Source organism: Lissotriton helveticus, chromosome 5_1 (assembly GCF_964261635.1).
Source record: "Lissotriton helveticus chromosome 5_1, aLisHel1.1, whole genome shotgun sequence".
Taxonomy (NCBI): Eukaryota; Metazoa; Chordata; class Amphibia; order Caudata; family Salamandridae; genus Lissotriton; species Lissotriton helveticus.
The window spans coordinates 496,194,927-496,218,412 of record NC_136065.1 but is presented as its reverse complement, the minus strand read 5'-3'; the positions used below and the strand labels follow the sequence as shown (position 1 = coordinate 496,218,412).

Below are 23,486 nucleotides of genomic sequence, written 5' to 3'. Positions count from 1 at the left end.
GGGCCGACCGCGACAACCGGTCATGCCCCGACTGCCGGGCCTTGACGTCGAAGGCTAGACGGGAGCGGTCCCATAAGCGCCACAGTCATCAAAGCTTGACGAGTCGACACCATTCGTCGGTCTCCAAGTCCTCAGGTAAAGGTAAGAGGCACAAGAAGTCGAAGAGACGACATCGCTCTTCCGACCCCCCACCCCCCCGATGCTCGCAGGCCGCGGCCGGGGGTTCGGGTGACACCGGCTCCGCTGGAGCCGCAGGCGCCGTGACCAGCTCCATACCCGCCGGTCCCTGGGCTGGATGCGACGCCGGGGGAGATCGAGGCCTTCCTCATGGCCAGGAGGTCCCTCTCTCCTCCGTCGGGTCCCTCTCTCCTCCGGGTCCGGCGGTGCCTCCGGGCCCCGACTGGGAGTCCTGGCGGGCTGGGTGCTTCGGCCCCGGCGCCTTCTGGATCTTCAACCCCAGCGCCGTCGGCGACTTCGGTCCCGACGCTGCAGGCTCCAGCTGGATCCGGTTCCGGGTCGCCGCTGGTCGACCTCACAACCCTGCCGGCGTCAACCCCCAGGGTGTCGCCCCCGGCGCCGTCCCCGATCCCTCCCTCGGTCCGGATCCGGCGTCGGACCGGCATCGACAGACTCAGCCTTTGTCGCCGGCTGAAGAGCATTTCTTCTTTGGTAAGAAAAAAGGAACAGGACAACCTGACCGAGGTTTAGCACAACCAAGACAGTAGTGTAACAAATATTATTGCGGTGCTGCACACTTCCAGTGCCTGTCGTCCCAAGGCACAATTCCCGATCAACCAAACTTTTAACAAATGACGGAAGGCGCACTCAATAGAATATCTCAGAGACGGTGCTTTGAGTCCAAATAGTTATCTTCTTTACTATGGTAATTATACCAGATAAAACAAGCAGCCAACGCGTTTCGTTCCTATGGCGGTACTTCGTCAGGGCGTGAACTTTGCTGTATGAGTTCAAATCAGAGAAATGGTAGGTGTAGCAAAAATCGCAGGGAAGCATCATCAAGTATGGTCCATGCAAATATACTTGCCCCAGATTCGGTTCAATTAAGCGAGGAGTAAATGAATAGAGAGAAGATGTATATTTTCTTCTTGCCCCTTAATAGATAGTTATTTCCAATATGCTGAAGAGATGAGTTTCAAAAAGTGTCAAATTCGGCTCCTGCACGATCAAAAAGTCATACAACCTAGTCGGTCTTGAGCGGTACGAAGGGGCCCAGAGGGTGCTTAGTTCACCTCTTGAGTGGCGGTATGGGCTCAGTCAACAACGCGCAGAGTCCCCGCATGCTAACAGGGAAAGACGACTCCCAGAGCACCATTAGGTATTCATATTTAAAGCCCACAAATTCCCGCGAAAAAACTGAAGCGTCCTAATTAGTGACGTAAATGGGCATCAATGATCCGACTCCATCCTTTGACCCTGAATTTCAGGAGATGGAGGACGAAGGGGATTGGTAGGGGTCTGAGGACCTTCTGACACGTGAGTGTCAGTGCTTTCAGGACTGGACAGAGGAGCTAGGGGAGGCCAGTGGTCTTGATACCTCCGCTGACACTGGCTTTGTCTCCCCTCCTACCGTGGCTACGGAGGAGGGGGCTGCTTATAGTGTGGTGCTGACGCGGGCAGCCAAGGCCTTGGCGCTTACGCTTCCCGTCGCTACTGTGAGGTCGAACATCCTCACTGAGGTCCTTAAACCGCAGACAGGCGCTCCTGTAGATAGGAACGTCGCCAGGCGCCACCGCCCAGCTCCGGGCGACCCTAGCTTCCTGTCCACCCACCCCACCCCGAGAGCCTGGTTATCCAGGCCTCTACTTCCCAATCCGCATTCCCGACTGCACCCCCAGATCGGGAATCCAAAAGGTATGAACAGTTTGGTAGGAAACTGTTCTCATCTCTCAGTTGTGGGTTGCGGTCAGTCAATACAGCTTGCCTTTTGGGCCGTTATACCGACACTCTGTGGCATATGGTTGCGGCCGTGCTGCTAGGGTGCCCGGAGGAGGCCCGGGCAAAGCTCGCTCAAGCCCTCGCGGAGGGACGAGACGCAGCTCGGTATTCCATACGATGTGGGCTGGATACCACGGACTCGCTGGGCAGGGCGATGTCAACAACGGTGGCGGTTCGCCGCCACGCCTGACTGAGGTCTGCCAACTTCTCGGCCGATGTCCAGAACACCCTCATGGACATGCCGTTTGATGGCAGCCACCTCTTTGGTGGCAAGGCAGATCATGCGCTTAAACGCCTCAAGGACTCGAGGGCTACGGCCAAGTCCTTGGGCCTCTCGGGCCAGCGTCAGCAGCAGTCGGCCTTTTGCTCTTTTCATTGCCAAGGAAGGGGCGCCCCTTCACGTCCTACCAGCCACGGGCCGCAGTCTACCATCCAGCGTGGCGGCGGACGTGGTAACCGCTGTGGCAGTACCAGGGGACAACGGCGCGGCCAGTCCACATCCACCCCCGCAGCATCCGCCTCAAAGCCCACCTAGTCCGAGCTTTCAGACCCATTTGACGCCGCCATCACCTCCTCCACTGGCTCACCATCACTTCGGACAGGTGGGTGCTGCAAATCGTCCGAAGGGTCTACTCCCTCCCCTTCGAGGCGACCCCTCTAGCCATGCCAACGCAGTACCACCGCGTGTCGGGGGATCACTTGCAACTTCTGCAAGAGGAAGTGTCAGCCCTCTTGGCCAAGGGGGCCGTTGAGTGTGTTCCTGGGCCAGAAGTTGGACGTGGTTGCTATTCCCACTACTTTCTGGTTCCCAAGAAGGGCAAAGGGGGCCTACGCCCTATCTTGGACCTACGGCACGTCAACGGCTTCCTCCGGAAGGAGAAGTTCAAGATGCTGACTCTGGCTCAGGTCTTAGCTGCCCTTGACCACTGGGACTGGATGGGAGCGTTGGACTTGCAGGACGCGTATTTCCACATCCCCGTCCTGCCGGCCCACCGGCGTTACATGCGGTTCATGGTAGGCCACGAGCACTTCGAGTTCACCGTGCTCCCCTTTGGCCTTACCAGCGCCCCACGGGTGTTCACGAAAGTGATGGCAGTGGTCGCAGCTCATCTGCGCAGGTTAGGGGTGTCAGTCTTCCCCTACCTCGACGACTGGTTGCTGAAGGTGGGCTCGCCCCAGAAAGTCGTCAGCCACATTCAGATTCCTGCACTTCCTGGGGTTTTCCATCAATGTGCCGAAGTCGCACCTGTGTAGCTCTCAAAGGCTCCTCTTCATCGGAGCGGTTCTGGATTCGGCGCAGTTTCGGGTTTATCCTCCCGAACAGCGGGTTAGGGATATTCAGGCTCTGATTCCGATCTTTCAGCCTTTATCCCGGGTCTCGGTCAGGTTGACGCTGCGGCTTCTGGGGCTGATGGCCTCCTGCATCATTCTGATGCATCACGCCAGGTGGCGGATGCGGGCTCTGCAGTGGGACCTGAAGTTTCAGTGGGCCCAGCATCAGGGCAACCAGTCCGACCATGTCCTAATCTCGAAGGGCACTGCGAGACAGTTGCAGTGGTGGCTCACGGACCGCGATTGGGTCAGCGACAAATCCCTCTCCCTTCCCCAACCGGAGCACGTAATTGTGACGGATGCGTCCCTCCTGGGCTGGGGGCGCCACATGGGAGAGGCGGAGATCAGAGGACTCTAGTCTCCAGCGGAGTCCCGGCTCCACATCAACCTTCTGGAGCTGCGGGCGATCCGGCTTGCACTGAAGGCATTCCTTCCCTCTGTCCGGGGAAATGTAGTGCAGGTGTTCACGGACAACACCACCGCCATGTGGTACTCCAACAAACAGGGCGGGGTGGGGTCGTGGACCCTATGCTAGGAGACTCTGCGCCTCTAGCAGTGGCTGGAACATCAGGACGTGACCCTGGTGGTTCAACACCTGGCAGGTTCCCTGAACGCCAGGGTGGACGAACTCAGCCGTTGGTGCATGATGGATCACGAATGGCGTCTGAACTCGGACGTGGCGCAAGGTCTCTTTCAGCAGTGGGGAGAGCCTTGGTTAGATCTATTCACCACATAAGAGAACGCACAATGTCATCAGTTCTGCGTGTTGGAATTTCCAAGGCGGCACTTGCTCGGAGACGCTTTTCGTCGCGAGTGGAGTTGCGGTCTGTTGTACTCCTTTCCGCCTATACCACTTCTGCCCAGAGTGCTGAAGATCAGGCATGACCGGGCCCAAGTCATGCTAGTGGCTCCGGACTGGGCACGAAGATACTGGTATCCCGAGCTACTCAGCATGTCAGTCGTTCCCCCAATTCGTCTGCCTCTTCAGGAGGACCTTCTGTCGCAGCAGCAGGGGACGGTCCTCCACCCGAACCTGTCCAGTCTCCACCTCCATGCGTGGAGATTGAGCGGCAACAGTTGAGGCCATTTGACTTGCCCCCTGCAGTCTGCGATGTAATTCTGGCAGCCAGGCGTCCCTCCACAAAATCGGTATACGCCTGCAGGTGGAACAAATTTGTGGCATGGTGCACAGCAAAGGCTGTGGATCCACTCTCTGCCCCCCTTTCTGAGGTTCTCCTCTTCTTTCTCTTGCCCAGCAGGGCTCTGCTCTGGGCACTATTAAGGGCTACCTCTCTGCCATTTCCGCCTTCTTAAGGCTACCTGATCAGCCCTCTTTGTTCAAGTACCCCGTTGTAAATTGGTTCTTGAAGGGCATTACTCCTATGTGTCCCCCTGTTCCTTTCATGATGCCGCAGTGGGACTTGACCGTTGTTCTGACCTATCTGATTTGGGCTCCTTTTGAGCCACTTCATGACTGTCCTCTTCGTCTTCTCACTCTTAAGATTGCATTCCTGGTCGAGTGAGCTCCAGGCTCTTTCTTCTAAACCTCCCTTCCTTTCTGTCCATCCGGACAAAGTTGTGTTGCGGACGCGACCCTCTTTCCTGCCAAGGTAGTCACAGCCTTCCACATCGGGCAGTCCATCACCTTGCCCACCTTCTTTCCGCCTCCGCATCCCTCGAAAGAGGAAGAGAGGCTCCATCGTCTGGACCCAAAACGTGCGCTCTCATACTATCTGGATCGCACACGCCAGTTCCAGGTGGATGACCAACTCTTTGTTGGTTACGTGGGCGCTAAGAAGGGACGGGCGGTGCACAAACAAACCATCTCTCGGTGGGTCGTCTTGTGCATCAAGATTTGCTACTCCTTGGCAAAGAAGGAGCGTCCTGTTGGGCTGAGGGCCCATTCCACTTGGGCCACGGCAACTTCTACTGCCCTGGGTCGGGAAGTCCCCTTGCAGGACATCTGTCAGGCAGCTACGTGGGCCTCGCTGCACACGTTCGCTAAACACTACTGCCTGGACAGCCAAGTCCGGAGAGATGGCTTCTTTGGCTGTTCCGTTCTCCAGGACTTTCTGGTGTGATCTTGGTTCGCAGACCCACCACTGGGGTTGGTATTGCTGGGGTATCTATTCTAAGGTAAGGAATCTAACTAGCGTGTTTCTTTCAGATGAACAAGTTACTTACCTTCGGTAACGATATATCTGTAAGAAACATTAGTTAGTTAGATTCCTTACCGCCCCACCCATCCTCCCCGTTCTGCGAACCGACATCTAGGGTTAAGGTCATCCCTTTCAGGGCCCTAGTTTCATGGCACCAGTGTTGGTTTTTATCATGGCTCTGCGTTTCTGGCGCGGAAAAGCTGTGTATAAGAACTGACGTCAGCGCGCGAGGGCCGCGTCTAAGTACTCCGACGACGTCATCCCGGCGCCAACGACGGATGCGGAGCCACAGACGACGCCTACCGATGCTCAAGGGTACTGCTACGCAAAAAAATTCCAGATCCAGTCCGACGCCTGGGGGTTATTCTAAGGTAAGGAATCTAACTAACTAATGTTTCTTACAGATATATCGTTACCGAAGGTAAGTAACTTGTTCGTTAGTAAGCACACCACAAGTTCAATGCAGTCTGTCAACTACGTTTTCTGTCTGAAAGTAAATAAACCGACATAAGTTTTCATGGGTAGCATCTTAGTATGGCTGCATGTCATCATGTCTGGAAAGTGGTACTGAGTTGCAATAGTGGCCGATGTGCCCCCTGCTGACCCTCAGGAGCTATTTCAGAAGTTTTTTTATCCTGTCTGGCACCTTTTGTGACTCATAGTGTGATGAATCTGTGGTTAGGTAGAGTATTTACCAGGATGAGAGTTACCAAAGGTAAGTAACTTTCTATTCACTCTTAAAAGCTGCTCTTAGCTTTACCTTTTCTTTTATAGATAACTGATTTCAATCAACGTAGAAGTGAAAGATCTTCAAGTGATTTGGATGATTTTCTGGAACTAGAGAAGCGGCAGTTAATGAGACCTGATGATGAGCAAGAGCTTGAGGTAAAAAAATTTGAATTTAAAATCTGTCAGAAGCATTTGTAAATGTTGTGTTCACCCAGATGAGCTCTCCTTTGGTAGTACTAAGTACTGAATAGACCATCCCATGCACATTATCCCGGATTACATTTTATAAAATATATCAATTAAAACTTTTCGTTGTAGAAAAACCACATTTTCAGAGCAAAAATAATGTTGTTGCCTAACTGTAGGTTTTATTTGCCAAACTATGTTTATTTTGTTTTTAAGAAAGAAGCCAGTTGGTTGTTTAGATATCACTTTTAAGCACTTGAGATGCACGACTTTGTCCCTAGGTTCCATATATGGGTTTTTAGTGGATACAGGCTGCCAGTGACTAGATTGTTAGTTAATAGTGAGGCCTCCCTGTTCTCAATAGAAAGGGGTACCAGGCGGAGTGCCCAATGTCGCCTCTCCTGTTTGCATTATATATAAAAAACTTAAAAACAAGGATCCCTTATGTGCTATTATTCAATAGTTCATCTATGATCAAACAGAGTGCACTGAACCACAAATATATCTACAAGAAGAAAACTATGTCAAACTAGATCTGATTACCAAACAATCTTAATTTCCTCAATGTATTACAAAAGTTCTTCATTTATTTATGAAAATATATATATCTGATTGAGACTACTAGCCGCAGATTCCTTAACGTAGAATTATTCCCAGGCGTGACACTTCATCCGGAAAATCTTTTGCCACAACATCCCTACGCCCCGGGGGCGGCACCAAGTGACCCCGCCCTGACGTCCGCGGACGTGACATCAGCGAGGCGCACCCCGGCGCGCTGACGTCAGTTTCCTTCTTTTCCGCGTGCAGCATGAATCCAGATTGAGTTCTTTTGACCTGTTTTTATGCCTTCTTTTTTTTTTTCCTCAGAACAAGATTTTATTGTGCTGTTGAAGAGTTACATAAAACATACAGCGTCCCGAGTCCGGGGAGGCTGCGAGCATGAAGGCAAAAATCACATTGTGAGACAATTCAAACAGCCATTTAAACACAAACTCTAACCCTAAGTCCCTCCCCCCAGCACCCCCCCTAGTGTCCCACCCAAAAAAAAATAAAACCAGCCCACCCCCTGCACAGCGTCCAATCAATCCATAAATAAAATACAATACAGTAGATGAAGTGTGGAACCCTCCTCACCCGGGTGCATTGTCCAAGTGTCTTTCCCCCGGTTCATCACTTGCTGGCGGCTCCAGCCAGAGCCCCCTGTACTCAGCCCACCTTTTCCAAATTTTGTAGTGTTTCCTGGGGCAACCCCTGGCCTCAAATACCGGGCGTTCCAGGCCCATAGAATAGTCCAGCCCCTTCTTCCACGCACCCAACAGGGGAGCTATGGGATCTTTCCAAGCACGGGCCACATCCCTCTTGGCCACCACAAGACCCAACAACAGTAAGTGGCGTTTATAAACATTCCCTCCCACCTGTTCCAGAACATGAAGGAGGCCTAGCTGTGGTGTGCGAGGAAGGTCCCAGCCCAGTACCTCTGACAAACAATTCCACACACCCGTCCAAAACTTCCGCAGGCCATCACACGCCCAGACAGTATGTAGGAACGTGCCTGCCTCTTTACCACACCTCAAGCAAACGGGGGACGCAATCAAGCCCGCCTTCCAGAGCCGTTCCCTTGTATAGTAAGCTCTGTGCAAGTATTTAAACTGTATAAAACGTAGCCTGACTGCAATGGCCGCACCTCTTGGAGCCTCCAGTGCCTCCCTCCAGTCCTCCTCCTCTAATGCACCCAGATCACTTTCCCACTTGGTCCGCAGAGAGTGTAGGGAGGTCGAACAATGGGAAACCAACGTTTGATATATCGACGAGATTTTTTTGGATTCTAATTCTCCCATGAAGACCTTTGCCTCCAGGGGGCTGAACTCGGGCAAGGAGTCTAGACCCCGCAAGGCAGGGGCAAAGGCATGACGAAACTGCAGATATTTAAAGAATTTGGTCTGAGGCATGTCGTATTCCTGGCGTAGTTCCTGGAACGACTTAAGAGTCGTTCCCCGGACCACATGACCCACGGCAGAGATACCGATCGCATCCCAGCCACGGAAGCCCTGCAAAGACAGCAACTCCGGCAACTGCCCATTCTGCCACAACGGGGTCTCCCTCGTCAGTCTGTTCCACCACCCCATTCTACGAAGCGCGCCGCGCCATATGCGGAATACAGTTTGCGTGACGGCCGGGAGCCCCCTCCTTTTAACCGCTGAATACAGTATCGTATGCAGCGTGTCGGGATCCATCAGGAAGCGCTCTAGGGCGTAGGTAGGGTCACTCCGTTCCCCATACCACCATTCATTTAGCACCAAGAGGTGGGAAGCCTGGTAGTAGTGTGGAAAAGTAAATTTTGTCATGTTCTGTGTCCCTACGAGTCATCCATCATATGTTATGTGTGCATGACCAATATGCATATGTTATTCCCCATGTCCGATTCAAGACGCAATTATAGTTGTGTCCACCTCTGATATGCCATTTCCTAGTCCTCATGAGTAATATGAGTGTCAGGCCTATGTAAAGTTATGTTGCCACGTTTCTTAGTGTGCACGTTATTTCATTATAAAGTCCCCGTTTCTAGGCCTCAACAGGGCCCGGACATCAGATTCAGCCCCTGTCTCCTGAAGCCTCGCTGAGGAGCGATACAGCCCCCACCTGTATCCTCGACCCTTCACTTACTTCCTGCCTCGCAGTGCCCGGTGCAGCTTGGCTCTGCCTCCGAGTCTGCCAAGACTATGTTATGATTCCAGCTATCAGTTTAGTCCTCCTTCTCTGCATTCCTAAGCTACTGAACTGCATCAATAGTTTCCGTCATTGTCTAGCCTATTCGGCTCCATGTAAGAGAAATACTGGATTTAATGGTCATTTAATATTCTTCATCACGTACTACATGTAGAATAAATGCATGCTCTAGCCTTAGAGTCAGTTAGCTTCTCCCCTCATGACTTCTAGTTTATATCAACATGTTCCCTAAACATTAGATACCAGATAGGGTCTAGGTACATGTCGCTCCGACCCTCCAGACTTTAGTCTCTGCTCCTAGCACAGAGTTCATAGCCCCCAGCTTCTCCTAGTAACACGTCATTGTCAGTTTGCGCGCACCATTAGGTTAGAGGTCCCGGCTCCTTAGGTAGCCCCCTCCTATGTTTCCGCCCATTTCATGACATATTCTATTACGTTTGCATCACATGTCTATGTATACGCCCTGTTACACCTCCTTTGTACCGTTATCTTTCGCGACTGCTACACGTCACACCTACTGCTCCACCCACTGCTACGCCCATTGCAATGTAATGCTATGTGTTTGCGTTATGTATATATGCTCATGTAATGTTATTAAATGTTAGAGCTAGCCATTCCAGATCCGGTCCCCGGCAGCTGCCGGGCCATGCTAGTCCTTGCCATTCTGTTCCTATGCAGGTTGTCCTGTCCCTGTCCTTTATGCTGTAATAAACCTGCAAAACTCCCACTACCTCGAATCTTGACTCTTATTTTATTGAGCTATCTGTTATTCATTCATTCATTCAAAAATAGATCCGGTATTATTTATTTATATACCACATAATGGCGCCCGAACAGGGACTTGCCCTTTCCCCACGCGTCGGTGAAGCCACGCCGACCCCCTGACCCTCTGCAGTCGTGACGGAACTCTTCTGCGCAGTGGCAGATATTTCTGCTCAAGTATCCCTCAGGCCCACGGAGGAGACGGAGGAGGCGGTCCAGCATCCAGACGAGACGGTGGAGGAACGCGGCGAGTCCCGACCAGAGCCCAAGCCAAGAGTCCAAGGTCCGAGGTATCCGGAGGTCCACCCGTAACTGAAGTCCGAGGTCCGCAGTTCGTCGTCCGTCGTCGTAGCAGTGCAGTCCAGTCCGAGGCCTTCCGTTCTTGCTGCCCGGTGAGTACCGTTACTGGGGTGGTATCTAGACAGGGTCAATCTAATTGACTCTGGTCTGTGGGTTGGTGGTACACAGTCCCACAAACGAAGTGTTCACTTCGGTGGATACGGGTCCTGACGTGTCTCATTAAGAGACCGGTAAGTTTCGTACTGTTTCAGCAGTGCATCTAGTTCCTGTTCTAGTCAGTTCTGTTCTCGAGAAAATTCATGTATTCTGTGTTCCGTATTCCCGGTAGTATTCTGTTCGAACTGTTATTTTAAATGTTTTTCATGTATTTCAATGTCGTGGTATGAATGGGGTATAAGTATCGTGTTTATTGTGTATTGTATTGTGTCTAGATTACAGTTCAGTCATGCCCATATTTTCCAAGTTACGTCAGTTAAAAACTAGAAAGGGTCTGCTGGAAGCAGCAGTTCCCGTCCCGCCTAGGGACAGTCCAGGTCACTTTATGTATCAGAAACATGGCATAAGTGCCATATTGTATCTAGATTTATGGGTAGAGTATACCAAACAGTTAGAAGAAAAGTATAGATGGCCCGTATCGGGTACATGGGATGCCGAATGCATCATGCGAGTAGAAGAAGCATTATGGAAAAAGAAAGCCAGACAGTCACAGAAAGATGCCATCGAGTTATGGCGCAAAGAAGCTCATAAAAGAACTGAAAAAGAAATCAGAAAGTCAGAATTAAGTAGAGAATCCTTAGAGCGAGCCCAAGAAAAAGAATTAATCGAGATAGGTGAACAAGTCAAAGCCGAACAGAGAGACAGACAGAGGCATGCCCTTATTAAGGGTATGTATCCTCTTCTTGCCGAGGGCTTGCCAAAAGCGACCCCGGAGGCATCCAGTAATTTTCCGCCATCATTAGTTCCGACCAAGCTACGTCACAAGCCTACCGCAGCTGATATTTTTATTTCGTCCTATCTGGACGACACAGTCCCAGAATATGCAAATCCTGTCCGCACTCCGCCCGTCCCTGTAAACCAGGTAATTCCTGCTCCCCCAGATACCGGGGTGCCCTTAACAGCCCCCCCGGGTCAGCCCGCCATACAAGTCCAGCCCACGTTACAATTACCGACCCTGCCAGGACGAAAAGCATCAGTTGATGATTCTAGTTTAGGGGCCGCAGGAGGAGGTCTTCCTCAAACCCCGCCGCCACACAAGCGTTTATCAGCACTCGAATTACATGCTCAAGCATCACAGCGTACTCCTAAGAGTAATAAATCTGTTGCAGAGATCAGGCAAACCCTTGGTGAATGTGTTTATGACCCAGTTCCAGGCGAGTTTAATATGGTTTTATATTCAGTACGCGTAAGGAGGGTGACCGAGTATCTAGTCACCCTACCAAATATGAAAGAAGATCTAGACAGGATATATCGTTTCATCCGTACAGGGGATGACCCACAAAGTATTAGTGATGCCATGTCTCAAAGGAAAGCCGAGATTCAGCGCATGATATTAAAGTTTTTAATTAACTGTCTAATAAGAGAACAAGATTACCCGTCTAAAGACCCGGAAGACATGAAAATTCTAACAAAGTGGAGTGATAATATAGCTGAGGGTAAGCACAATACCATTAGTGCCATGGAAAGTATGTATAAGAAAATCCGTAGAGAGATAATAAAGATACACGAACAGCGTAAAGCAGCACAAGTAAGCGAGAAAGAAAGTATCTCTGATCCTGAAGAGGAAGAGGATGAGAATACCGCCAGAATAGCGTATGTAGGAAAACCTAGAATTCCAGATCGCCATTTACGCCTAGAACACAAGCCAACTTTCCATCATTCAGCACCAGAACAAGGTTCCCTAGAACAAGTATTCCAAGCTACCGATCACATTCTGAAATCACGAATCGGTTACAGTAAATTAAGTACCATGCATGAACAAGAACTAGTCCGATCAGCAGTCCGATGGATTACTGATTCTACCACTTTTCCAGACGAAATAGTGGCACAAATGTTTCTGAAAATGCCCCCAGCCGAGCAGCGACTGGTGGGTATGTATATGATTCAGCACCTCATTATTCTGTATGAGGGTCAACATTCTGATCCAGGCCCGTTACATGATATCCTGAACGAGTTACTCCAGTACAGATGGAGAGGTCTAGGTACCGATTTAATTAGTGTAATTTTAGAACAACGTCATAAATATAGAACATTTTTGAACCCGCATTTTGTCCATGTCTCACCCCCAGAAAGTAAACCATTTTACATGGAAAGACAGAATCCATTACGAGAAGTCCACCCAGTCAGAGGAGCGGGTGGCGAAATGCAGCGAGTGTTTGTATACACTCCAATCACCAAGATGGAACTTCTAGAGATGAAGAAATTAATTCCCTGTCATGATAAAGATCCAGCAGGGTTCCATAGAGAATTAAAAGACATGCTCCGTATGGGAGAATACACGTACCCGGATATAATTAAAATGTTAAAGGTTCTGTTGCCCGCAGGGGTGTATGAAAAGCTCAAAGAAAAAGAATGGGAGGTGGGAGAGAAAAAGATAGATTGGGCAGTCCTAGAAGCAGAAGATAAGATACGTGTACCAGGTACTGGTCTCGGAGATAAATGTAAAGAATTACCAGAATTATTGATTCAAGTTTTACCCAGATTATTAACAACGAAAAAGGAAGACTGGGATGCAATCTCAGCCTGTAAACAGAAACAAGATGAAGATATTAGTGATTTTTATTCTAGGTTTGAAAAATGTTTCAGTATTAACAGTGGCCTCAAGACAAGTAGTGAGTCATATCCTCACCTGTTTGTTACTAAATTAGTCGAGAATTCAAGTCCACAAGTTAAAAACCGAGTTTTGAAAGTCGAAAGCACCTGGCAAGCAAATACTCCGTCCCAGATGCTCCAGATGCTCCAGTATCACCAGAATAGAATCAGAGAAGAACAAGAACACGAAAGAAAACGTATGAAAGATACGAAAATGAAAGTACTAGTTGCACAATCTGTTCCTCAAGACAGTCAGAAGAGGGGTCCAAATCAAGCCAGTCATCCTGCAGCACCCGTTAAAGGGAACTGCAATTATTGTAAACAGCCAGGTCATTTCATAAACGAGTGTACAGTTCTGAAGCACAACATAGCTACTGGTAAAACTAAAGAAAGACCACGTCCGCCTAGACAAGAGCAAGTTTCACAGACTCCTCAGCCACAGAATGCACAACAGACAGTTACAGTACCGCAGCCTATCGCTGCAACACAGCACGTTACATCGCAGATGTACCAGTATGCACAGTCTGAGTATCCAGAGTACCAGCAGTATTCATGAAACAGCCTAGAGAGGGAGGTAGGCTTGCCTCTCATCGAGATACCTGTAGATCAAGAAGGTCCCTATGTTCACAGTCAAGTATTAGGGAAAGACAGAAAGTTTGTGATTGATACAGGGGCAAGTAGGACCACAATTAGTCATGCCGAAGTTCCAGGGGCTCCGCTCTCAGGCTCAAGAAATGTTTCCCTTGGATTTTCAGGAAAACCTATCGTAAATGAGATCTCAAAGCCAGTTACTTTAGAAGTAGGTCCATTGTCCCGTACTACTGATCTGTTACTTACTAAGTCATGTCCAGAAAACCTATTAGGCATTAAAACACTGAAAGAGTTAGGTGCAGTTATATGCTGTTCCCCAGAGGGAATACGATTGTTCCTACGTGACTTTAAGGGTCACTATGTATTACGAGATTTTGATTCAAGACTGTCTAATGTTCCACAGCATTTATGGGCGCAAGGTCCAACTGATGTAGGTTATATGCAGATCACACCCTATCGTGTGACTCTCAAACCAGGTGTAGTGTTACCACGAATCAGGCAGTATAGATTGCCACCTGAGGCTGTAGCAGCCTTATCCAAAATTATAGACGAGCTCATGGCTCAAGGAGTAGTTGTAGAAACTGACTCCAATGTATGTAACTCTCCGATCATTCCAGTCATGAAACGTACTGATCCAAATGCACCCCCAGTATATCGATTAGTGATCGACCTACGAGAGCTTAATAAATGTATTATTCCGCAGTACCCAGTTGTCCCAGATATCTCTTCCCTATTGACAGCTATTGATTCCGAAGCCATGTTCTTTACTGTAATCGATCTTAAGAATGCATTTTTTAGTGTTCCGATTCATCCAGACAGCCAGTTTCTTTTCGGATTTTGTTTAAATGGAAGGAGCTATATGTTTACACGAGCTCCTCAAGGTTTCACAGAAAGCCCTAGTATTTACAGCCAAGCACTTAAGAGACAACTTGACAACATTCATATGCCAACTGACACTGCCCTGCTCCAGTATGTCGATGATCTATTGATCACAGCCCGTTCTGAACGTGACTGCGAGCGAGCGTCACTGACGGTTCTGTATTTCCTTGCCGAGATGGGGCACAAGGTGTCCCCTTCGAAGCTTCAATTCTGTGTCCAGCAAGTGGTCTACTTAGGACACTTACTGTCCAAGAGGGGTAGGCAGTTGACACCAGACCGTATCCAGTTGATAGCGAGTCTTCCTCAGCCCAGAACCCAGAAGGAGGTACGTGCTTTTATTGGCCTTACTTCTTATTGTAGACAATGGATTCCACAGTATGCATTTCTAGCCAAGCCACTGATACAGTTAACGACACAGGAGGCAGCCGCAATGACTGTCCTCCCTTGGACATCTGAACATACACTTAGTTTCAACGAATTAAAGAAAGCTTTATGTCAAGCTCCAGTTCTAGCTACACCGAACTACAGTAAGCCTTTTACACTTTTCGTCACTGAACGCGAAGGTACAGCATTATCTGTTCTCACACAAGATCAAGCAGGACAGTACAAGCCGTGTGCTTACTTTTCTAGCACACTAGATCCGGTCGCCCAGGCTTTGCCTGCGTGCCTCAAGTCAGTTGCAGCCACAGCACTAGCTATCAGACAAAGTGATTCCATAGTTTTGGGACACTCCCTGACAGTACAAGTTCCACACTCCGTGGAAGTTCTTTTAAATAGAACACAAACACAGCACTTGACAATTGCACGTCTAACAGGTTATGAATTGACACTGTTTCAGCCACACATAGAAATCAGACGCTGCAACGTCCTGAATCCTGCTACACTGTTACCATCAGTTAATCCAAATTCTGCCACACACGACTGTGTGGAAGTAGTCAACATTACGACAAAACCAAGACAAGACCTGACAGATATTCCATTACCAGATCCCGACCTGACACTTTATGTGGATGGTTCATGCATGAGAACAAGTACAGGAGATTTAGTTGCCGCGTATGCAGTGACTACTGACACTGAGGTTATTGAGACACACCGCATTGACACTCTGTCCGCTCAAGCAGCAGAGCTAGTTGCTCTGACACAAGCCTGCATACACGCCAAGAACCTGAAAGTTAATGTTTACACAGATTCACGCTACGCATTTGGAGTCGTACACGACTTCGGAGTGCTCTGGCAGGAGAGAGGTTTCATGACTTCTCATGGGACCAAGATTCAGCATGGTCTCCTTATTCAAGCTCTGTTAGATGCCATACATTTACCGACCTCCATTGCTATTATGAAATGCAAAGCACATACGAAAGTTACTGACATTATTTCCCAGGGTAATGATCTAGCAGATCGCACAGCCAAGCTTACAGCACAGACTCCAGACATTCAAGTTAATCCGACACAGACACATACTCCAGATCCGACTACATGTATGACAGTTAAGGACCCTACACAAGATGTCATAGATATCCAGTTACATGCTACTCCCGATGAAATGAAGAAATGGTCCGAACAAGGAGGGGTCCAGACAGATCAAGGATGGGTGACGAAGGGAAGAACCACATGGTTTCTCCCCGACTCTATGGTTCAAGTCATTATTAATACCGCACATAGTCCAGCACACTTAGGAGAAAAAGCAATGTTAGACAGTATCCAGAACATTTGGTTCAACAAGCATTTACGAGCTACAGCCAAGCAGAAAGTCCGTACCTGTATGATATGTTGTCAGTTTAATCCAGGTAAAAGTGTCCCAGTGGAACAAGGTGGATTCCAGCCCCCTGACCACCCTTTTGAGGTCCTCCAGATGGATTATATTCAGATGGAGCGATGTCGAGGTTTCAAGTATGTCCTTGTAGTTGTATGCGCTTTGTCCAGATGGACAGAAGCATATCCAGTCCCAGATTACACAGCCGCGACCACTGCCAAGCAGTTGGTTCGTGAGTTTTTCCCTCGATATGAACTCCCTAGAGTCGTATATTCTGATAACGGTCAGCCATTCTCATCTGAACTCATGAAGCACGTTTCCCTGTTGTTAGGGTACCAGTGGAAGTTTCATTGTGTACGCCATCCTGAAGCAGCCGGTCTCGTTGAGAGACATAATCAGACTCTGAAAATTCGAATTGCCAAAATATGTAAAGACAAGGGTGTGGACTGGCTAGTAGCTCTGCCAGTTGCTTTGTTTTATATGCGCATGGTCGCACATTCCAGATCAGGTCTGTCCCCGTATGAGGTCGTATTCGGCCGCCCCCCTAACATGTGGGGTACTCCTAGACCCCGAAGTATTACTGATGTTTCATGTAATATGCTGACAGATTACCTAGCTTCCTTGATGTCTGCCCTCAACTCATGTCGTTCACAGGTTGCCGCTGCATTTCCAGACAATACCGAGGTGGCACCGCATGAAATCGTTCCAGGTTCGATGGTACTCGTGCGGAACTTCGACAGATCAAGTCCGCTGGAGCCACGTTGGAAGGAGCCCCGTCAGGTCCTCCTCACCACCCGTACAGCCGTGAAATTGGAAGGACGCCGCGGCTGGGTGCATCTTTCGCACGTCAAGAAATTCTACGGATTAAAACCGGTCTCTAAGAACATTTCCCAGGATATCAAGACTTGTCAAAACATTGTTCCTAAGGACTGTCCCGCAAATGACATTGATACAACCCCTCCCTTGGTAGAGAAAACTCCGCAGCAGGAGTATAAGCAAAAACTCCGGTCTAGTAAAATAAGTCAGTCAGTTTGATTGTATAAGTCCTCCCCTAGGTGAAACGGTTAGACTGTTTCTGACATGTATAAAATAGACCCCCATAGTGAGAGAGTTAGTCAAAACTCAATTCGATGTATCATTTTTCTAAGTTTCATATTATTTCTCAGCCTTTTGATTTCCTGCACCAGTTACGCATTTTTCCTGTGTTTTCCAGTTCCTCATGTAAATAAGCATTCTAATGTTACAGTAGAGCACACGTTTAGTGATCTGCCTCCTCATGAATATTCATACCGCCTCGCGATGCGTAACAATACATTTATCCGCATGTTACATTATTCACACCAGACCAGCAATGCCACTAATTGTTGGGTGTGTGGTCGACTCCCCCCTTTCCAGACACCGAAGGGAGTTCTGCCACTCTTTCCTTATCCTTTTTCCCATAATGGTTCGTGTGGAGCATGGTCCACGTTAACGTCATCCTCAACAGATATGTCTTTTCTTAACAGCACATGTTTCCCAGACAAGAAAGGTCTTCCCCACAGAACAGGTTTAGACCTAGAAAATGAAGTGTACAATTTAGGTAATTATTCGTCGAATTTCATGGTCCTGAATGTTCAGTCTGATACTACTCCAGACTCACCTGCTATTTCAGTATTACCAGTCAAAGGCGAATTATGTGTTCGTAGTTATGGTTCTGTACACGTAGGACATAGTGATTGTACTACTATTATCAAGTATAGTGACAGTGGGAAATCTATTTTTAAAGCTTCACGTCATTCTTATTTCGTTTGTGGTCAAACTGCATATGTTCGTCTGCCCCTCGATTGGGAGGGAACCTGTTACATTGCCTTCCTACTGCCACCTGTTTTTCTAGCACCACCTGACTACCATAGGAATTCCTACCTAGTACACACTAGACACAAGAGAAACCTCCCGATTGTCGATTATACTGAGACTGCTGCAGAGCAATTCATTGACATTGATAAAGGTGTTTTCCCTTATTTAGGCACAGTTGTAAATAGTAAGCTAATTCGTAGGTTAACAAGAACCCTTGAAGCTGTAGTAGATGAGACTGCCTCCGCTCTAGGTAACTTAACCGAAGAGCAATCCTTTATGAGAATTGTTGTGCTCCAGAATCGTCTCGTCCTTGACGTCATACTGGCCGATAGAGGCGGGGCCTGTAGAGTCCTCGGATCCAGTTGCTGCATTTTCATTCCAAATAACGCGCCGTCTGTTTATTCAGCTATAACCAGACTTCATAAAATTGCCCATCTGTTACACCAAGATCCAGGCACCTGGACATGGTCCGGTTGGTTCTGGAATATAATTTCTGCCTGGGGATGGAAAGTCCTGTCTTTTCTAGGTATTGCAGTAGCGATCATATTCAGCTGCTGCCTCTGTATACAATGTGGCCCTGCGATTTGCGGCATTTGTGCTACCTCTTGTATTCCTAGTCCCAAGCCCCGTTCTAAATCTCGTTCCAAGACAATTCGAGACGAACAAATGATACTGTATGAAATGATAGATGGTATCATGAATATTGATGTTTCCTGATGGAAACGTAGTGACAAGGAGGGAATGTGGAAAAGTAAATTTTGTCATGTTCTGTGTCCCTACGAGTCATCCATCATATGTTATGTGTGCATGACCAATATGCATATGTTATTCCCCATGTCCGATTCAAGACGCAATTATAGTTGTGTCCACCTCTGATATGCCATTTCCTAGTCCTCATGAGTAATATGAGTGTCAGGCCTATGTAAAGTTATGTTGCCACGTTTCTTAGTGTGCACGTTATTTCATTATAAAGTCCCCGTTTCTAGGCCTCAACAGGGCCCGGACATCAGATTCAGCCCCTGTCTCCTGAAGCCTCGCTGAGGAGCGATACAGCCCCCACCTGTATCCTCGACCCTTCACTTACTTCCTGCCTCGCAGTGCCCGGTGCAGCTTGGCTCTGCCTCCGAGTCTGCCAAGACTATGTTATGATTCCAGCTATCAGTTTAGTCCTCCTTCTCTGCATTCCTAAGCTACTGAACTGCATCAATAGTTTCCGTCATTGTCTAGCCTATTCGGCTCCATGTAAGAGAAATACTGGATTTAATGGTCATTTAATATTCTTCATCACGTACTACATGTAGAATAAATGCATGCTCTAGCCTTAGAGTCAGTTAGCTTCTCCCCTCATGACTTCTAGTTTATATCAACATGTTCCCTAAACATTAGATACCAGATAGGGTCTAGGTACATGTCGCTCCGACCCTCCAGACTTTAGTCTCTGCTCCTAGCACAGAGTTCATAGCCCCCAGCTTCTCCTAGTAACACGTCATTGTCAGTTTGCGCGCACCATTAGGTTAGAGGTCCCGGCTCCTTAGGTAGCCCCCTCCTATGTTTCCGCCCATTTCATGACATATTCTATTACGTTTGCATCACATGTCTATGTATACGCCCTGTTACACCTCCTTTGTACCGTTATCTTTCGCGACTGCTACACGTCACACCTACTGCTCCACCCACTGCTACGCCCATTGCAATGTAATGCTATGTGTTTGCGTTATGTATATATGCTCATGTAATGTTATTAAATGTTAGAGCTAGCCATTCCAGATCCGGTCCCCGGCAGCTGCCGGGCCATGCTAGTCCTTGCCATTCTGTTCCTATGCAGGTTGTCCTGTCCCTGTCCTTTATGCTGTAATAAACCTGCAAAACTCCCACTACCTCGAATCTTGACTCTTATTTTATTGAGCTATCTGTTATTCATTCATTCATTCAAAAATAGATCCGGTATTATTTATTTATATACCACATCCGAAGTCGCTAGCCCACCGCAATACGTGGACAGAAAGCATGTGCGGAGCGCCACTCTCGCCGCCCCTCCCGCCCAGAGGAAAGTACCAAGTGTCGAGTTCACCAGTCTGAACCACCGCGGTGGTATAGGGTACGGATGATTTTGCAACTGATATAAAAGGCGCGGAAGGGCCACCATTTTAAAGATGGCCGAGCGGCCATAGATGTTCAGGGGCATGCGGGACCACGTAGTCATGTCAGATCGGACACGCTCCCATACCGGCACGACATTGCGAGCCCAGGCGACCCCCGGAATGTCTGTTAGAAAGATCCCCAGGTACATAAGTCCGCCTCTCGCTTCCTGCAGCGCCCCGGCCCAGGGTCCTAAGTCGCGGCGCTCCCCCAGCACCCACAGCTGTGATTTGCGCAAATTCAGGTGGAGGCTCGACACCTCTCCGAAGACACGCATGATTTCAAGGACTCGTGGTCCAGACCTGTTGAGGTCTGTGAGAAAAAAGAGGACATCATCGGCGTATAGGGCAAGCCTGTCGGAAGGTCCCCCGGCCCACTCCACGCCCCGCATCTGTGCGTCTATGCGGGCCCACGCCGCCATGGGCTCCATGGCCAGGGCAAAAAGATATGGTGAAAGGGGGCAACCCTGTCTGGTGCCTCTACCTATAGGAAACGGAGCCGACACCGCCCCAGCCACTCTCACTGATGCCGTGAGATCTGTGTACAACAGATGAACATAGGAGAGGAAGCGGGGCCCTAGATTCAATCGAGACAGAAGTGCACGGAGGTAAACCCAGCTCACTGAGTCAAAGGCCCTGTCTATGTCGGCCAGTAAAAGGGCCGCTGGTATCCCCGCTGTCCGGACCGCCTCCAGTACTATGAACAACAGTGCCCCTGCACTAACACAAAAGCGTATAGTAACAAATTTTGTATATGATTGTAACATACGAAAATGACATATAGCGCATCAATCTAAACAGTTCGTGGAGATACGTAATTCAATGAAAGTTCATCTATTGAGATGGGTAAGTCAGTCAATAGGCTGTGTTGGGGGTGTCCATTTTCTGTTTATTGTTCCGTTTCAAAAAAAGCCAACACGTGTTTCATCGCAAGGAACAAATGCGAATCTTCAGGGCTGGAAAAAGGCTTTATAGACAGGATATGCTGGTATGGAGTGGACACAAGAAAGGGCGCGAAAGGACCGGTCAGGGCTTGAACCGGCTAGCCAAAATATTTTGTCTATTTGGCTTCAATGTAAGGGAGGTGACTGCCACGGTAACGGCAGAAGACCTAGTGTAGCGTTATTTTGACCGCAGTATCTGATGTGTGGATAAACACATCTTCGTACTCTGCAGGTAAAGTAGAAACCGGGAGGAGCGGGGTCAGTGTGGTTGCAGGGCGGGTGCGCTCGTGAACCACAATGTGCCTTGTCCTAGCGGACGTAAAGCTCCCTCTTCGAGTTTCCCGGCGCCGTGTTTCGTGAACGGACACGAAACACGGCGCCGGGAAACTCGAAGCCGTGCAACCACACTGACCTAGGTCTTCTGCCGTTACCGTGGCAGTCACCTCCCTTACATTGAAGCCAAATAGACAAAATATTTTGGCTAGCCGGTTCAAGCCCTGACCGGTCCTTTCGCGCCCTTTCTTGTGTCCACTCCATACCAGCATATCCTGTCTATAAAGCCTTTTTCCAGCCCTGAAAATTCGCATTTGTTGCTTGCGATGAAACACGTGTTGGCTTTTTTTGAAACGGAACAATAAACAGAAAATGGACACCCCCAACACAGCCTATTGACTGACTTACCCATCTCAATAGATGAACTTTCATTGAATTACGTATCTCCACGAACTGTTTAGATTGATGCGCTATATGTCATTTTCGTATGTTACAATCATATACAAAATTTGTTACTATACGCTTTTGTGTTAGTGCAGGGGCACTGTTGTTCATATTTATTGTTGACTAGTTTTCTGGTCATTCTGAGTGGTTGTGAGGTATTACCACTCGCCCTATTGCCTACACCTTTTGTACTCTTACCTGTCACTACTTAGCGGTTAACAAGTTGTGCGCCCTGAAGTTCTGGTATTTCCTAAAAGACCTCAGCAGGTGCTTACCGCCTCCAGTACTACCTGCGCACGTCGAATATTGTGGCGTGTCGCCCTGTGAGGCATAAATCCAGCCTGATCTGGGTGCACAAGCGCTGTGATGTATGGGAGGAGGCGATTAGCTAACGCCTTTGCTAGAATTTTTGCTTCGGTGTTTAATAACGATATCGGTCGGTAGGATTCGGGCCGGTCAGGAGGTCTCCCTGGCTTGCAGAAGACCACTATTTCGGCATGCCGCCAGTCCCTCGGAAATTTATGCCTTCTTTTAATGCCTTTGAGTTGGGAACAGTGCGCAAATGCCTTCGGGTTTCAAGATATGAACTTCTTGTAAGCTTCAGATGTTGGCGACGGGCCCTCGCCCTATTTGTATGTGGTGTTTGGGCGAGCACCATGATTCCACGGACTGCAACACTTGTAAGCATCTCAAGCCGAAGTCCCGGCGGGAGCGCAGGATGAAATTGCTTTCGGCCCACTTGTCCAGATCGGTCTCATCACCGCGTCCGTCCCCTACATCGGAAGGGTCCAGAAACCGCTGATTCCGGCTGCGGCATCGTCCTTTACCGAGGCCCCATGGGCGTCGCTCGCCCGCCGGTACGTCCTGCAGCTTTTCACCGAGGCCTTGTCCTCGTTCTGCAGAGGGCGCGGGTTCCTCTCTGGACGTGCGCCCTCACCCGTCCCCACCCTATCCGCTGTTTCCTGGCATTGGGGCGACTAGTGCCCAAATGGAGGCTTACGTTTCGGTTCTACAGGCTTCTTTGGGCCCCCCTGCTCTTCCTGAGAGGTCTGCGGATCCCTCGCCATGCACGGGGCCTTCCGCGGACTCGCCGGTGGATCCGACTTCTGCGCCGAAGAGTTCGGCTTTAGGTTTTGGAGGTGTGGGGTTGTCGAGGTACGGCCCTACGGGGTTCCCCTCTTTGACCCACGGCGTCCCTGCCTCGCCGCAAAACTCCACATGGTTCCCTGTGGCGTCGCAGGAGGTCGCCGGGACTCACGGTTCATCCCCAAGGCCCCATCGGTCCTCTGGGCAGGCGACTGTCTTACTGGAGGCCGAGCCGACGCCTTTCCGGCATCGACGGCTTTCTTCCACGGCCCTGGCGGCACCGCGGGTGGAGGCCGGGTTCCGGGGGCCTCCCAGAGTCCCTCTCCGTCCTCTGCGCAGTTGGCTGCCTCGTCGTAGGTCGAGCCGGCACCTGTTTGGATCCGTTTATTAGCCCCTCTGGCCCGCCCCTTTCTCCTGTCAAGCTCGTGGTGGTGGAGGTCGACTCTCACCCCTGGGGGCCATGTCGGCATCGGTCGAGAACACACCGGTGCCCATGGCGGACTTCACGGCGCCGTCCCCGCGCCTGGACGTCGACTAGTCTCCGGATGTCCCCTCCTCTCTGGAGGTTTGTCATCTCCTTGTC

At 49.4% G+C, this 23,486-nt stretch overlaps 1 protein-coding gene across 2 annotated transcripts in view; it reads left to right on the top strand.

Moving 5' to 3' along the window:
- Positions 1–23,486, top strand: part of VPS13D (vacuolar protein sorting 13 homolog D) — a 2,979,414-nt gene that overhangs the window by 2,436,347 nt on the left and 519,581 nt on the right. For both annotated transcript variants that reach the window (XM_078642819.1, XM_078642818.1), the window contains one exon: positions 6,222–6,332. In XM_078642819.1, the coding sequence (XP_078498945.1) occupies positions 6,222–6,332 (111 nt within the window). The remainder of the gene's footprint in view (positions 1–6,221; positions 6,333–23,486) is intronic.